The sequence below is a fragment of the Andrographis paniculata genome, unplaced genomic scaffold, assembly GCF_009805555.1.
Source record: "Andrographis paniculata isolate CXL003 unplaced genomic scaffold, ASM980555v1 Contig54END, whole genome shotgun sequence".
Lineage (NCBI taxonomy): Eukaryota > Viridiplantae > Streptophyta > Magnoliopsida > Lamiales > Acanthaceae > Andrographis > Andrographis paniculata.
In genome coordinates this window covers 478,512-496,590 of record NW_026137589.1, presented here as the reverse complement: position 1 = coordinate 496,590, position 18,079 = coordinate 478,512, and the positions used below count along the sequence as shown (strand labels likewise).

At 34.1% G+C, this 18,079-nt stretch overlaps 1 protein-coding gene across 4 annotated transcripts; it reads right to left on the bottom strand.

Annotated features, from left to right (window-relative positions):
- Nucleotides 1-8,167: 8,167 nt before the first annotated feature.
- On the bottom strand, nucleotides 8,168-11,041 carry LOC127255731 (protein RGF1 INDUCIBLE TRANSCRIPTION FACTOR 1-like). Of its 4 annotated transcripts, none has more exons than XM_051281434.1 (6): nucleotides 10,886-11,039; nucleotides 10,640-10,725; nucleotides 10,227-10,418; nucleotides 9,860-10,075; nucleotides 9,086-9,422; nucleotides 8,168-8,871 (listed from the first exon to the last, which is right to left on the bottom strand). In XM_051281434.1, the coding sequence occupies exons 2-5, from the start codon at nucleotides 10,640-10,642 to the stop codon at nucleotides 9,126-9,128; spliced, it is 708 nt and encodes a 235-aa protein (XP_051137391.1). In that variant the 5' UTR covers nucleotides 10,643-10,725; nucleotides 10,886-11,039; the 3' UTR covers nucleotides 8,168-8,871; nucleotides 9,086-9,125. The 4 variants fall into 4 exon arrangements, with proteins under 4 accessions (XP_051137391.1, XP_051137392.1, XP_051137390.1 ...); XM_051281435.1 differs by having other exon boundaries at nucleotides 8,168-8,590; XM_051281433.1 differs by having other exon boundaries at nucleotides 8,378-9,422.
- Nucleotides 11,042-18,079: the final 7,038 nt, after the last annotated feature.

The window sequence follows — 18,079 nt, the reverse complement described above, 5'->3', positions numbered from 1 at the left end:
ATTTTTTTATTTTTTTTTTGCCGGCCCTAAGACAAATCAACTAATTCTTCTAATATGCAATAACAAAACAATGGAATTAAAATAAAAAAGTGACAACATTTCAATTGAAATAACTAATAGTGTTGGAATTAACTAAATACTTAACTAATTTTGAATAATCATAATAGTCAAATTAATAACACATATGATAAATTTTTATTAAAAATTAACTCAAAAGATTAAAAATAAGATTATTTTATAAGATTCCAAACAAATTCCTCATTTATAGACAAAGACCACAATAATTCTATTGAAAATTCTCAAAACTAATATATGGCCACAAAACACAAAATTTCAAACACCCTTTCTCGCGAAAACTTTAAAAAAGAAGAAAACTCCAAAAGAGCAAGTGACATGTTTGATTTCAACCGGAACTGCAATCAAACTGGAATCGAAAGTAAGCTTTACACCGGTTCAATATTTTTTGAACCTTAAATTACCAGTTCAAATTCTATTTTTATTTTTATTTTTATATTTTTTATGATGCGAAAGAACTTACAGTTGAATGACTTTCACCAAACGCTAGCTTTTTTAATCACTATCCATGGAGCAGTAAAGTGAAGGAGAAGGACAAGAAGAACCAAAGAGGAAGAGAAAAAGAACATAGAAATGAGGAAATCGAAAGAAAAAAAATTACATAGGAAAGAATCGAGGAGGAAAAAAAAAATGAATAGGCCAGGGAAAGAGAAAATGATTGGAAGAAAAATTAAAAGATTGAGATGACATTGTGAATTAGGTTAAAATATCAATTAAATTTATTTGTTTATTTATTATTTTTTCTTTATAACAGAAATACTAATTATAATAATAATATAAGTAGTTTTTAGTGTGATATAAAATTTAATAATTTAATAATTGTTTTTGTATATTTAACTTTTAAAATTTATAAAATAGAGTATTTTTTATTTTTTAATATTTTTATATAATTATTTTAATTTCAATTATATAATATATCAATAAATTTTATTTATTTTAACTTAATTTGTAATTGATTTTGTAACAATTTATACTATCAAAATCTCGGAATATTTTTTGTGAGTGATTTGGAGATAATTCAAACTTTCAAAATATGTATGTGACTTATATCGACACAATTCATGCTTTCAAATTTTTTTTCCGTGATGAATTTCGAGACAACATATATTCAAAGAGTTTTTTCGTGATTCATTTCGAGACAATTCATACTCTCGAAATTTTTTTGCAAGTTATTTCGAGACACTTCAAAATCTCGGAGTATTATCCATGTCTTATTTCGAGACAATTTTACTCTGGGTGCTGTTTCGAAAAAAATATGCGACAATGCATTGTCATGAAATAATATTCGAGAAAACGTGTCGAAGTGATATCTCAAAGTATGGTTGAGACACTAATTTGTCTCAAAGAAAGATTCCGTGACACAATATTGTCTCATAGTTTTTTCCGAGACAATTTTCTGAAATAATTTAGCATTTTTGTGGTAGTATAATTTATACTCTTTAACATTACACTTATTAAATTTTTTTAGTAATGTTCTTTTAGTTTTTTTTTTGGATAAATTGATTTTTTAATGTTGTATTCTATTTTAGAATAAATTGAAAATGACTTCATTGATAAAAAAGAAAAAAAAAAAAATTGATGGGGATGGATGTGTAGGGAGGTAATGAGACTATTGGATGTGTGGATGGAATTGTAGAAGAAAATATTGAAGTTGCTAACATGAAAAAGACTATTCGAAAATGTTGTTAAAGTGAGTGGCTACAATGCAAAACTTGTAGAACAACCAAAGAGACTAGTGATGCTGGGGAGAAATTAACTTCAAAGAATATATGATTAAAACTGATAATGGACTTGGAGATGCAAAATATGAAGTAAGTGGTGAGGTGCACAATTTTTGCAATAAATCTAATTCTGACGACCCATCCTGGATATATGACATATTAGAAGACCCATTAGATGACAACATATTCATATGGAGGGAAGGTAATGAGAAACAAATGATGAAATATTTTTTGAAAAAATTAAGAACTTTTTGAAGAGGACAGAGAAAGCACAAAATACAAGAGCACCTATATCAAAGGGGGCCTAGTGAATCCGATCGGGATGATAGTAAAAGAAGGAAAAGATTTGGAAATGCCTATAGATTCAGAAGATGATGGTAATATATCATCTCAGTACAAGAATAAGACGAGTCAGACATGAGACAATTTGACATAGTTGTAGGCATAAAATTTCCTTCAAGAGAGAAATTTAAAAATTCTTTGAAGGATTGGATTGTTCGAAGGGGATGGGACTTAAAGTATCCCAAATAATTAAAAATATGCAATCACTGTAGTGAGTAAGAATGGATGTGATTGGTCCATTCGTGCTTCAAGTATCATGAGAGAAAACTTACAGGTAGACTTCATGTATTATTATGTAAATTATATATATTTATGGTTTTTTTCTATGAGAAATACATAATTGATTCTTTTCATATATTTTGTGATAAAATAGCTTTTTAACACTATTTTAGTTGTGGAATGGTATAGATATTTGGCAAAGAGGATCATGAACTATCGAAATGATAATTCAAATGAATCCATTAAATCCTTGCAAAGAAATATCAGACGAGATGTTGATGTTGAGGTTAGTAAATTTAAAGTTTATCGAGCAAAACAACATGCCCTTGAATTAATTAAAGGAGATGTCAAGGAACAATATGCAAGACACTACGACTGCTGCCCCACAGTTGTAAAGTGTAACCTACAAAGTTCTCGTACTTTACATGTTGGTCGACGCTTGAATCTACCAATTCAGTGAATGATGTATGTGTGCTTGAAACCTTTGAGCGATGGTTTCAAGTTCAGGTGTAGGCCAATTATTGGTTTAGATGGTTATTTTTTTTAACGGCATGTACAATTAAAGGTTAGCTTCTCTGTGCAGTTGGAAGAGATGGAAATGAAAACATTTATCTGATTGTTGTTGTTTTTATTGAAATTGAAAAGTACGATAGTTCGGAATGGTTTTTTAACTTACTTGTTCGGGATATTGAAGAATGTACTATGGATGTTTGGGCTTTCATCAGTGACTGGCAGAATGGGCTAATCGAGGCAAGAGCAAAGAATGCCCTAAAGAGCGAGCATTGTTTCTGTTTTAGGTATATATATAATAACTTCAAGGCCCGATTCAAAGGAATGGAGTTGAAGAGGTTGTTTGGAAAGCTTCTTCTACCTATAATGTGAATTAACATAAGAAAATAAAAAAGAGAAATCTTAATTGTAACTCAAAGGTGGGTGATGCAAAAAATATTTTTGAGTGGTTGATGGACATACCTGAGCATCAGTGGGCTCGTGCATACTTTCCTACAATGACAAAATGTGATGTATTGGTGAAAAACATAAGTGAATCATTCAATAACTACATTACAGAAGCATGATACCTTCCTATGATTGATATGTTTGAATAGATTTCAATGAAGTGCATGACACATATACAAGTCAAAAGAAAGGGCATGCGAAGATACACGGGTACTGTTTGTTTGAATATTGTCAAGAAAATAGAGAAACAACAAAGAGTTGTTATTCAAGTTGGACTGGGATGAAAATTTTGAGGTGATGCATTGGCAATCTAATCATGTTGTGCATTTTGCATCAAGACATTTTAGTTGTTGTATGTTTCAGTTGGTTGGGTATCCTTATTATTATGCAATTGCAACTCTTTCTATGGACAAACAAGACCCTCTTGAATATGTTGATACATATTTTAGCAAAGACACATACATAAGATTTTATAGTTATATGATTAATCAAGTCTCGGGTATGTATGAGAATGAACAATCATTATTTAGCTCTATAGACCCTCCATAAGTAAAAAAATGTACTTAAAGGCTCGTAGACCTTATGTAAATGTTGTTTTAGATGACATAAGTCCTCGAAACGTTGGTTGACACATACATGTATTGTATGTTTACAATATTGTCACAATAAAAGAAGGTATAAAAATGTACACATTCCAACTCAAGATTTCTAAAGGTTTGTTATGTTATATAATAACATATTCGTTCATGTTAATTCAAATTCTTTATATGTATCATAATTTTTATGTTCACGTTTCTATAGAGTGCTTCATGCGAAAGACATGAAGATGAGATACCTTAAGGATCTTATGTGTATTTTCTTTCACAAAATAGCACTATCATTGACGAAGAACATGTAATATATATAATTAAATAAGCAAAATTTCATAAAACTCATTTATGGTTTCATAAAATTGGGTCAAATTCCTCGTATTTTTAAAATTGTGTGAGACTCCCTTATGGTTTCATAAACTATGTGCACACCCAAACTGCGAATGATTTTCAGAATCTTCATTTATAAACCTTTGAAATTACAAATAAATTTACTCCTCTTATATTTAGCCTCAAGAAACACTAAATAAATTCTTAGAATCATAAAAGAAAAAAAAAATTAGGAGTATATTTTTATTGTTCCTTAAAGCTAATATAGGAATAATAAATATATTTTTAATTTCAAAAGTTTAGAATTAGTGCTTCTGAAATTCACTCGCAGTTTGGCCGGGTGCAGGTCAAACACAGTTAATTAAGGACGGCCGGGAGATTAGATGTAGAGTTTATAAAACCATGAGAGTATCTGATGCAATTTTTAAAATATGAAAAATTTAGCGCATTTTTATGAAACCGCGGGGGAGTTTTGTACAATTATGTTAATTAAATAAGCTATATTTCTTGAAAACACACTATATCGGTGAATACAATGTTATTGCCTAAGAAATAATTTTATTCCATTTTGTTTTTTATTTTAATTTTTGACCAACTTTTATTTTTAATTACTCCATTTGTTCAAATAAATTTCTATATTTTTTATTTTTGTATGTTTTACATAATTTATTTTTTTTAAATATAATTATACGTTTTAATCACATTTTTTAAATTTTAATTAAATTATTTATTTATGTTAATTTTAATTTAAAATTACTTTTATTATATAATAATTATTTTTACTAATAAATTTTTTTATTGACTTACTAATTATATTTTACTTAAATTCTCGTATATACAGTAATTCGGACAATTTATCCGAGACAGAGGGATTATTATTATTATTGTTGTTGTTGTTGTTGTTGTTGTTGTTGTTGTCAGAGCCATCAAAATGGATTGAGTCCGTCAGGTTGACCCGCCCCTCCTCACTTTTAAGGAGGATAGGGTTGTGATTTTTTTAAGTCCGTTAAAATGCGGGCCTAAATGGGTCAACCCACGTGGACCGTGGGTTAGCCCGCAGCCAAGTAAATACAATAATTAGCACTCACCCGTCTCAACTAAATGTATTTTTATACTTTTTTTTGTCACACTAAAAAATTATAATATAAGTAATCAAATATTAATATCAGAGTTATTTTAATTTTATTTAAATTACAAATAAATAACGTACAAAGAGTAAAAAAATATCAAAATCATCGTGTACACTTAAATAACATATTATTATTTTTAATCTATTGAAAAAAGATAATTTTAGTTAAGACGAATAAAATAAAATTTATATTATTATTAACTTAAATAACTTAATGAATATTGTCTACATGCTGTGTTTTTTCTCTATCTTATTTATTTCGATTTTACATAATTTATTTTGTTCGTCTCCCATTTTATTGTTTTATAATTTTTTTTTTAATTCTAGAGTCTATTCAAAGATTCATAAAATTAATTATGATTTATATATATAAAAAAATTATTATTATTATTTTTAAATACATTAACTAATACTAATATTTAAAATTGAAAATTTTTATTTTGTTGTTTATTTTAAATATTTATTATTTAAATTCTACAATAAAACTATTTTTAACTATTTTTAAATATTAATCACAAAAAATATTTATAATATTAATATTTTTAAAAAACCCATGGCCTAGCCCGCTTAGCTCGCCACCCACCGGTGGGTTGTATTGGGTTAATGAAATTTTGATCCATCCCGTTGCGGGTTGACCCACAAACAACCCGCTTATTTGCAGGTTATGGTGGGTTGTGGGTCAATCCGTCCCGCTAACCCGTTTTAACATGTCTAATTTTGTGTATGATTTAATAGAAAATATTTCCTCCTTCCGCTAAATTTATTCTCACTTTCCTTTTTAGTCCGTCCACTAAAATTATTTAATTACTAATTTTGGCAAAGTCAACAAATCAACATTTAATTATTATCTTTCATTCAACATTTATTTACAATAAATATTTAACTTTATTACCTTCTCTCTTTATTTACTTTACTTTTTAACTATATTTTTAAAAATACTTCTAACTACCTATTATTTTTTCAATAAAATATTTATTTTTCTTAATTTTCGTGTCTGCCCCTTTAATTTTAATGGACGGAGAGAGTAAAAAGAAAGAGCTAGTGTGGTTCACATATAAACAAAGTTCAAATATATGTGCCAGTGACATCATTACTCGATCCACTATAGGTGATTTTATTTATATTATGTTTAATATTTTAAGTGATAACATGATATTAATTGAATAAATTACAAATTATAAGGGCTCAACTTCAAAAAACCATCCATTGAAAGGAAATTAATTCTCAATAAAAGAATCAAAGTTTCAAACGCTATATATAGTTAAATTTAATGGTAGGTTTGTCTTGTTTATTATCTTCCATTATTTTTTTTCAAATAATTGAATAAAATATAATTTTATATTAATAAAAATTATCTTCTAACCTCGTATCTAACTTTAAATTGTAATTTATTTTCAATCAAAATTTAATTAAAAAACGTCCATTCAAATCAAAATCAAACAAACACCAAAGGTTTTAAATTTTCAGATACGCAAAAGTGAAGAGAAGTCAAAATAAATTTAATTACATATTTTTAAAAATATATTAACAAAATCAAGTAACAAATTTTGAATTTTGAATTTAAGTTGTGAACATATTTTATGGATCAATTAATTCTTTTATTTTAAAATTGTGGTTAAGGTCGGAAACTCGTGATAGAACGTACGAACTTGTACCAATCTCAAATTCTTTAAATGATGTCATGTTAATTATGTAATTTTATCTTCTATAGCAATCCTCAATTGTTGAGGACAGTTTAAGTGGTTGAGTATTTTTTTAACATTTTTAACAATAGTGAAGCGAAAATATATTTGGTAGGTTTGGGCCTAAGATGATCAAGGCCCAGTGTTAAAGCCCAACATATGCCATTGACAGCTCGTCAGTTATTTGAATGTTGATTTTAGGGTTTTGATAGTATTTTCTTTCTATGTGATATATTCGCGGTGTTTTTTTTTTTTCCCCTTTTTCTTTTTTAGCCACAAAATTGGTAAATGAGTTTGTATATGCACTAAAAAAATATATATATATATATATTTGTAACGAAATTATGTTCCTAAAGTTCACGTAGCTAACGTAATTTCATTTCTAATATCATTAATAACAAAAAAAAAAAGAATTTAGGAACGAAAAAATCTCGTTTACAAAATTGATAATTTTTTGTATTAGTGATGTGAGATTCTTGTCTTGGGTTATTTTTGGGGGATGAAATATCGGTTTACTTGTATCAATCCCACACTAAATATCTCTCTTAGAATTTATTTGGTACAGCGGCTCAAGAGAAAAATAAAATAGAGAAACAAGATGATCAACTTTAAGATAGGAGGGAGGGAATATGTAATTTTACAAGTAAGACACAATTTTGTAAAATTACCATGAATTTTGTGTAGTTTTGCTTATAAATATTTATATATTGGGAATCGTGTGATCCGGCACTAGTTATTTGAACATCGATTTTAGGGTTTTGAGTAGTAGTATTTTCTACCAATGAATTCATTGTATGAACTTGTGTTTCCAATTCATTTATTGTTTACATTCTTCAGATATTTTGTGCATCACTATTCATAAATCCAACATTAATTAATACTTAGCTTATTCAAACAAAAACGAGCTGGGCTTAGAAATATAAATAATAAAATAAATAATTAGTGATGCATGCAGTACAAGTGAAGAGGCAAAATCACGCAGACTTTGGCAGATTCCTCACGCCTCTGCCCTCCACTTGTTCCTACACTATATAATTAATTAATTAATTAATATTCTAGCAAACTACAAATTTATTATTATGATTAGTTGTAGCTAGCATATTATTAAAAAGAATAAGCATCAAGAGATAAATGGTTATTTATTAAATAAAATAAAATAAAATAAAGGAAGGGCTAGAAAGGTGTCGACATCAGAGTCCCTGTCCATGGTGGGCTGTTACGTGTCCCCTAACCCCTCTCTCTCTCTCTCTCTCTGACATCAACACCCTCACCCTCATTCTACACCACCCAAAATTCCAAACTTATTCTTGTCTAATTACGTAATCATCACTATTAAAAATATATATATATATATAAATGAGAAAGAGAACTCAGAGAGAGTCTGCATCATCATTATCATCAATGAGTTAAAAAATACTAAAACTTTCCAAGTCTATCTATCTACTCCTCCTCCAACTCCTCCTCCTCCGCACACCTGCACTGCACTGCACTGCACTGCTCTGCTCTGCTCAGCTCAGCTTTTGTCCCTTCCCCAATTCACACATACTAAAAATCTAAATTAAATACTAAAACTACTAAACAATCTGATTAAATTAGAGCATCTCAAAAAGGAAACCATCAATGGCTGTGGACCCAATTCTGTTCCCCCTTCCCACGTATTGCAATGATTCAGCAACCCAAAATGATTTCCAGACACACAGTCCAATGTAACTAAACAAATACTGCTACCATTAATAAATAATAAATTAAAACTACTACTGAAAGCCTACAAAATGCTATCCCCAAAGAAAACATATGTAGCTTTTGTCTGCATTGAGCTCATATTCCTTCGAAAGTAGAAACACTAATTAGATTTTTCAGCAAAGATGTGTGTATAGATATATGTATGTATGTATGTACACTAGCAACCCAACCCAAGTATATACACAGTATGTATGTATGTATGTATGTATATGTATGTGTGTGCATTGATCTATGTATACATTTTCTTACCCTTCAGCTAAAAGATGGAGGACAATAATTTACCTATGCTTTCATTACCTTTCTTCAAAGTCTGAGGCTGCAATTTGCACTATGATAGTTAGAAGGGCGCACGATGCGGGATGCCCTTTCGCCGGCTGGAATTCGCGTGATTGAACAATGGAGGGGTTGCCGGGGAGAGATTGTGGCCGCCCTCGTCGCCGGAGCTGCTCGAGCTTGAGAACCTCTCGTGCGCCGAGAAAGTATGCCCATCGGAAAGCCGGCTGAAGGCATTGGCCCTGTGGATCTTCCTTGGGGTGGAGGACTCATCTGAATCCCATTCTTGCAAGTCTCCCCTATTGTGTTTGAACTTTAAGGAAAATGTCAGCTCTTGATCGCCTCTCTTCATGCCATTTAACTATGGTTTGATGAAAAACAGGGGACTGGTTAAAGGCCAAATTTAGATTCTTTACTTAAGTTAGAGCATATAGGCAAAATGGTTCTAGGACACTATAATTCATAGATTGATTGAATGTGTACAAATTAGCAATCAATTATTGGGACAAAGGGATCAAGCGAACGTGTCAAAATAAGTTAGCAAAAATAAGAATAATCATGATAAATTGTGCACATTCACACACTCACACACACACACATATATATATATATAAAAGCTGCTTCTAGAATTCAACGAAGGAGACCAAGAAACAGCTACACGTACAGTCTCATTTACATCCATTTTTATTTTTTATAATATAGATGACGAACAAGACAAGACAGTTGAGTTGAGGAATATTAAGAATTAATGGTAAAATGCACAAATGTGGATAAAGAACAAGAGAGGACTGGACTAACCTTGCAGCCAAGAGAGCAGAATCGAAAGGAATCTGGAAGGCCGCGAGCACAGATCTCACAAGTGTAGGTCACTCCCTTGCCGGGTCTGGGCTGAGGTCTTTCATTCAGGAACACAATCTTGGCGCTGTTAATCACATACGTTTGGATGCACGATATGTCAATATACTTCTGAATCTCATTCACCCTCACCACGTTATGATACGAAGATCGCCTAATCTGCAATTCATTACTCTTATATCTTTACCAAATTGTAATCGAAATCCAGAAGAAACAACAACTCATTTAGCTAGTAGTTATGGCTATGTTCATTCAACAAGTTTACTTCATCCAAAATGGTAACGAAGAAAGGGATGAATGAGTATGAGACCTGAAGAACTCGATGGCTACTGTGATGAATCAAACAGTAAGAGCAAAAGGAATTCCCCATGCAATCCAAGCAGAACAAGTTGCATTCGCTTTTGTTGGAATCCAAATGTAACGCACACGGAATGAAGTAATCAGCCTTCAGCATTGGTTTCAACCACGGAGGTCCAATCTCCTCGTTTTCCATCGGACTCACCTGCAAAAATCCGCCCTATCAATTGATTAACATACCAAATCCAATCAATCAATTAATCACTCGACCACCACAAAATCCTCCCCCCTTTCTCTCTCACTATCAAATCAAAACGAGTACAATTCCAGTCAAAGAAAATTAAAAACAACTTTTTCTCTCCTTTTGAGGGAGAAAAGTATGCTCTGTTCATTACTGCACAGTAACAACAGTACAGATGAAAATACCATGACGACTTTCTTAACTCCTAAGGTAGTCTCGATACCGCAAAACCACTCAGCCTTCCAAAGCCTCAAACAAACGCAACAAGAATCTGAACACGAACGCAGAAACCAACATTATTCAACATTCTGTTACACTACTGAAAAACCAAGAGAAACAAAACCACAGGAAAACCCCCACAATCCAATCTACTCCAATCCATAAAACAATATTAAATAAATCGATACATCAATGAAAGCAAGCAATCATACCTGAGAGACAGAACACCGAACGCAGCAGCAGAGGTGCAAAAGTGGAAATGTCGAAGGAAGAAGGAAGAAGACGACGATGGGAGGAGAAGAGGAGAGAGACGGCTGGTCATAGACGGTGAAGGGGAAAGGAAAGACTACAAGGAAAGGGACTTTAGGAGAAATTTATAAGGCGGTCGTAGTTTTAAATTACAACCATAATAATATTATTAATTAAATTAAATTAAATTAAATCAATCCGAAGAATAACCAAATATATATATATATATATATATGTAATATATTTTTCTATTATGCTACATACCATATATAAGAGTGAATGATTATTATTATGCTACGTATGTAATTTAATTTTATTAAATATTAATAGCATTATCGATAAAAGAATCTTTTATTTTTATTTATTTATTTATTATTGGGTATTGAATGATGGAAAAGATAAATAAATGTGGAGATGGATAGAAACGTGCCCAAGGGGTTTTCAATTCAATCCTTCCAGATCGCTCTAAGATGGACGGTCGGATGATGTTCCGGATTCTCCTTTAATATTCTATCCCCATTATATATATATATATATATCAAAATAATTTTTTTTTTAAATTTGTTTTTATCGTAACACACTCCTACTCGTTTCACAGTATTCATTTTTAAATAAATATTATATTAAATTCATGTTTTCTTTTATAAAATATTTAATCAAATATTAATATTTTATTTTTTTAAAAAAATTTATAAAATTTCAAAAACCTCTACCTATATATTTATATATTTAATTTTTTCAATTGTGTGTTTAAAATGAAATCAAAATCTTAACCAAAGTTTTAAATTTTTATTGATAAATGGGTGACACTGGCCGTACGTAAATAAATAAATAAATAATATTGGAAGGCATTGTTGGCATTACGTAAGCCCTGGCGCTTGAACTTCTCCACGTCAATTTTCAGCCGTCCATTTGCGAATTTCTTCCATCATAGCATTTCTTGAATAATCCATCCTAGCCTCTGTTTGGATGGCCATGCTTTGTATTTACTATTATTATTATTTTGGATGGGTGAATGCGCCCGCCCGCATGTCCGAAATTTTTTAAATTTTATTAATATTATTTATCAACACAAAATAATAATGGAATTGATATTTTGGAATATAAAACAAAATGAGGAAATATCAGTAAATTACATAATAGAAGCTATAATAGAAAATACAAACTAGAATAGAAAATACAAAACGAAACCATGCAAGTATGTTTTTTTTTTCTCTTAAGAATAGTGTCTTATTATTTATCATGTTATTAAACAATCAAACTTTTATTTAGACTAAAATTTATGCTCTGTTTATTTACCATCCAAATTCTAAATTTTTAATATTTGAATTTTTCGGAAAAAAATATTACTATTTTCGTTCACCGCCGATTTATCAATTTGTATTTAACATCATTATTTATAACATTAAAAATATATTTACATTTATTATAATTTTTTGTACAAATATTATTATATTTCCCAACCGCCTTCTACAACCGACCACCCATAAACCCAGGAAACGACCGTTCTCTTGGTTTGACCTTTGCCTCCATGTGCCCCGAAACAATCCGAATTAAAACTTTCCGACCACATTATCCAGCAAATCACTTCCGACAGTCGTAGCAACTCTCGCTTTTATGTCTATGAAAGTCGAGTGCAATATGCTACTGAACTCTTCTGGTTCTACCTAGGCACTTATTACCCTTTACCATACCCGAATCCATTACCTCGTCTAACCTATCCCTTTTCCTGGGATGCTACCTTAAAACCAAGATTTTTTTTTCCTAGCAAAAGAATAGACAAAAAGAACAATAAGTCCTTTTATATCTTTAACTACCGACCTCAATATCTGGCGCACCAGTTCGGCTGTTGTCAAGGTCTTCTTAGTCCGCTAGCCCGTCCTCATCTAATAACCCAAAGTCCAGACGGCTTGGTTATTCCCGAACTCATCCAACCGTATCTGACCCAGCTTTCTGCCTATATCACCTCTAACTCCTACCTTCCCTTCAAAATCCAACCTCAAACCGTCGAATCCTCCAGAGAATGGTGGTCAACCACCTGGGCCCTGCTCATCCCATCGTCCAACCAAATGTTGAAGACCCTAACACAAACACCGGCGCTGGTACTATCTCGTCTTGTGCTAGTGCCGCGCAAAAGACGGGTGGTTGCCGCCAATGATACCCCCAGCAAACCAAAACAGAAAAAAACAAGAACAACCGTACAAACCAAACCATCCAAACCGATGGATCGCCAGGCAGTCCAAGATTACGTGGCTTCTTTGCCCATTAACACACACTAGATGCCCCCTCATATCCGAAGCGGTTTCAGTAAGTCCGATTTCATATGTTTGTAATTTCACACTTATTTGTGTCTGACAAGCCTTCTTTGTAGTTGGCCCTACTTTGCTTTCTCATCTAACTCCAGTACCAACAACTCAACCGACTAGAACAATCGATACCAACTCTCACACTTCTCTTATACAGGTACCAACACCCGAACCAATCCTCATTCCCCCTTAGGAGGAAACGCCAATGATTAGTCAGCCAGAAGAACGGAATGAGAGAGAAACTCCTCTTCCAACTGAGGATCCTAGAATCCCAATCGTCACGCAACCGAACTCGGTAAGTATGATCTTGTCCCTTGATTGTCAATATTCCGAATCCTATCTGAAAAATTTGTTGACCACATCTGGTAATCCCATAACATTCCTGCTACCGCGGTTACACCACTACCTCTTGCCACCAACCCCCCAGCAGCCGCATCTCCAGTGGCGCTTCTTAGGCGGTCAGCCCTTCGGTGGGCGCCCCACCTAAGGCTGCATCTTCAGCGGTCGACCCCCCAATGGCTGATAATCGCCCTGGAGTTTTCATCGAGGAGTTGTCATCCTCCGAATCAGGGGAGGCTTCCATCAACTAAGACTTGAAAGGAGTGGTAAGTTAACATTCTCCTTTGAATATTTCCAATGTCCGAACAGTTTCATGATCCTTATTTTCCATACAAACGGGGCTCCGAACCAGCAGTTGCCAGCCCCAACCAACTCCCCACAGGGGAAGAATCTGGTGTCGGAGCCTGGGCGCTCTGAGATCTACCCCTACGGGTGCCCCAACGAGTTCCTCCAGTCTTAGCCCTTTCCGACACAACCTCCGTTCAGGGTCAGGTAATTCTCTTTCCCAAAACTTCCAATTCTTGTTGAATATCCAACTTCATTAAGCATTTTGTTTGATTTTTACAGCGTAATCTTGATATGTCCTTCATTTCTCGAGTATCACTTCCAACAGCCGCCCAACCAGTGGTGACTCATTGCGCCACGCTGTCATTTGCTAACTTGAGGCTTGAAGATCTTTAATCTTTGACCTAGGTCGTGATTGAATTGTTTATCGACATTTTGTTGAGTCGGCGGCTACTCCAGTTCTCCACCGACTAATGGAGCAGATAGCCAAACTTCAAGCCGACTTTTCAGTAATCCGACCTCCAACAGTCGGTTCCTCTTAACCTCCGTCCACAGCCGACGCGAAGACCATTGAAACAAACTTATCAAAGACAAATGAGGACCTCAAGTAGGCCGACGCGAGGTTGAACAGTCTCCTGCACGCCTAAAGAACCTTATCCAAGGACATTAACAGGAGAAGAAAAGAACTTGAGCGTCTTCAAAGAGAGTTGGACAATCTGCAAAAAGAGCACACCGCCTTGGATGACTGCATTGAAGAAGCGAGGTGTCTGATTGCTGATTATAGAAAAAGTCGAATAACCTTGTGTGATGCCCTGCAAGCATCCATCCGTTCGAGGCTCATACATGAACATAAGACAGCATTCCAACAGAGAAGGGCGGCTCGGTCCGAACATAAATAGAGCGACCTTAGCACTGTCCTGGATGCGTTATTGTCTCGTTTGTAACCTACTATTTAATAAATAACATTTGTTTTGACCTAACACATACGCCTATACTCATGGATCAAAACATAATTTGCACAATTAACCACCACAAAACCACAACTGAACTTCAATTTTTTTCGTCCATAAATAAATCAAACTTGTCCATGGGTTATTAACTGAACATTCTTCAAATTCTCCAAAAGATGAGTTCCCCCCGCATTCAAGTTTTATCTATCAATTGGGAAAATTACCTGCAACCTTTCTTCGTAGGGCAACATCTCGTTGGCGGCCATGCTGAAAATCTAATACAAGTACTTAAACAAATGGATTTCAAATTCAAATTTTCTCCCAAGAAAGAAGAGTCATGCATCGTGTAATTCTCCTAATGGAACGTGTCTCCATTGGATATGAAACACTAAGCGATATCCTTAGTCGGATTCCTGACCTTGACCATCACATGGATCTGATAGAACACCATGTCATGGCGATTCTTCATGATCTCAATTAGAACAATGTATTTGGCCAGCAAAGATCATCATTCGCACGATTACATATTTTAGTAGATCGAGAAAGCCAATCTTTACAAGACATGAAAACCCGAACTGAACAGGACCTGAAAGAGATTCAGGAATAATGAGAGCAATATCGACCCGGTCTTAAAAACCTCATGTACGAGTAACCAGAACTAGTATCCACCAATTGGGATGAGGATTCTGAATTGGAGAAAGAAGAACACCCTTGCATCACCCTATCAGAAGACGAATGAAACCCTCCAAGGGTTTGAACCCTTGATGAGTTCAAACTAATTTCATAAGACAACTATTCACTGTGACCTGAAAAGGCAAAGATAATACCTTTTTAGATAATGTGCATTAATGTTGTCATGCACCATATTTTCTTCTTGATTCATAATAATAAATGCTCAATTTTCAATTTCTTTAAAAACCACAAAAGGTCCTTCCCAATTAGGGGACCATTTCCTTGACTGATCAATCTTTTTGTAAGTTGGTAAAATAGTTTTTCAAACTAGATCTCACTCTTTAAAAGTCTTGTAACGAGTTCTTTATTATATTTTCTAGCCTGCACTTGACCTTATTTGACCATATGATCAATTGCCTCAAAGCGATGAACGCCCAGATCCTCCGATTGCTGCATCATGCCCTGTTAATACTCTCCGTCAAAATCCAACATGCTTTCAGCAATACGAAACAACGGTACATAGAGCTCAGCTGGTAATACTGTATCTTGTCCGAACATAAGCTGATAGGGCAAAAATCCCGTGGCTGAACTTCAACTATTGCAATGTGCCCAGAGAACCTGAGGCAACAACGCATGCCATTTTCTTGGATTTTCGCCAATTATTTTATTTATGATACCAATGATAATCTTATTTGTTGCTTCTTCTTGGCCATTAGCTTGTGGAAAATATGGAGATGAATGATGCAACCGAATATTAAATAGAAAATTGACGTACTTCTCCCCAGTAAAAGCCAAACCCTGATCTGTAATGATGGTGTGCGGAACACCAAATCGGTAAATGCTCTGATTTAAAACAAATTCAATTACCTATTTTTGTATTGCATTCTTCAGAGGGACAGCTTCAACCTATTTTGTGAAGTAATCCGTCGTGACCAGAATAAAATAGTGATGCTTCGAAGAAGCCAGATGGATTTTACCAATGAAATCCATTGTCCATGCTTTGAACAACCATGGTTTGATCGATGCCTGGAGGTTGATAGCTGACAGATGATTTTATGGCCCATGTTTCTGGCATTCCTAACACCCTTTCGCAAACTTAATACAATCCTCGAATATTTTCGGTCAAAAGAATCCCATACGATGTATATTCCATCTCATATTCAAACCTACCCGATGAGCTTCGCACACCACACGATGCACTTCTCGCATGACTTCCAATGATTCTTCTGGCCCCACACATCTCAAAAACAAACCCTCAAAAGTCCTCTTGTATAAAATTCCTTCAATAAGCGTAAATCGTAATCCTTTAACCGAATACTCATAGGTGCAACCGAACTTGGCTCTTCCAAATACGCAATGATATCCACTCTCTAATCGGTCACCTCGTCTGCTTTTTTGCTAACACCACAAATAGCTAAACCTCACATCTGTTTGTAAGAATTTTGAGCCAGATAATCTGCACATCGACTCTCTGCCTTAGGGATATACTAAATAGCAACTTCTGAAATTCTTGACAACAAACGATATACCAAAGCTCTATATTGTCGTAAATGAGGAAAATTGCAAGCATACCGCTTTGTTACCTGATTGATTACCAGTTGTTGAGCATAAAAAAATGGTAGGTAGGGTTTTTCGAGAATAGGCCTACCAAATTAGGTTAAGATTTATTCAAATTTAATGGGCTTTCAAAAGTCCGAATATAGATATTTTTTTTTAAGGAAGAAACTGCCTCGGGAAAAAGCAGGTCGGGTACGGAGCTCAGGAGTAACAAGGTCTGGTGCAAAAATCGGGTGCGATCAGGTCGGGTACGGAGCTTAGGTATAACAAGGTCGGATGCAAGGAATGAGACAGAGTAAGGACGGACAATGAGGTCGGACCTGGTCGAGTCAAGCTCAAAGGTCGGGTGCGATAAAGACGGATACCGAGGTCGGGCGCAATCAGGCCGAGTTCGAGGGTCGGGTATGATAAGGTCTGGTGTGGAGACGAGGCAGGATCAGGTCGGGCGTAATAAGGCCGGGCACTGAGGTCGGACATGAACAGGTCGGGTAAGGAAGTATCCAATGTGCAGGTCGGGTGAGAGAGCTATTTCTGATAGTGAGGGGAAGTTTCAACTGGTGAGCAGTTTTTGAAGGCTTGACTTGATGGGTCGGTTAACACACGTGTCGATATAAAAGAACTTTTTGGGCGGTTGACAGCGGTTACTGTAACCGACCAGATGACGGTTCAAACCGTTTCTTTAAAGGGTTTTAAATAGGTCTGATCCTAACCTAAGAAACCATCTTCAATCGACATCAAATTCACAAGAATTTCTTTTTGGGATCACCACTTTATTTTCCAGTCTGTATTTTATATTTTCCTATTTTATTTATGTATTCTACAGTGTTTAGACATTCCTAATCTCGGGCACTAATTGTATCAAATTCGAAGATATTTTTCTTATTTTCATATTTTACTTTTTATTGTTGGAAAAATACATCAACAAATTGACGACCACAGTGGTAGAAAGGCAAGATTGCTGATCCTACGTCGACAGAGAACTTCATACGACTGAGGTCCGGCCGAATCATCGGAAGGATCCACATGGCAGGCTCACAGCCTCAAGCAT

Coding starts and splice junctions, on each gene's coding strand:
- LOC127255731 (XM_051281434.1), bottom strand. Junction 10,076..10,226: donor GTAGCCATCGAGTTCTTCAG/GTCTCATACTCA, acceptor AATGAATTGCAG/ATTAGGCGATCTTCGTATCA. Junction 9,423..9,859: donor TCTGCTCTCTTGGCTGCAAG/GTTAGTCCAGTC, acceptor ATCAAACCATAG/TTAAATGGCATGAAGAGAGG.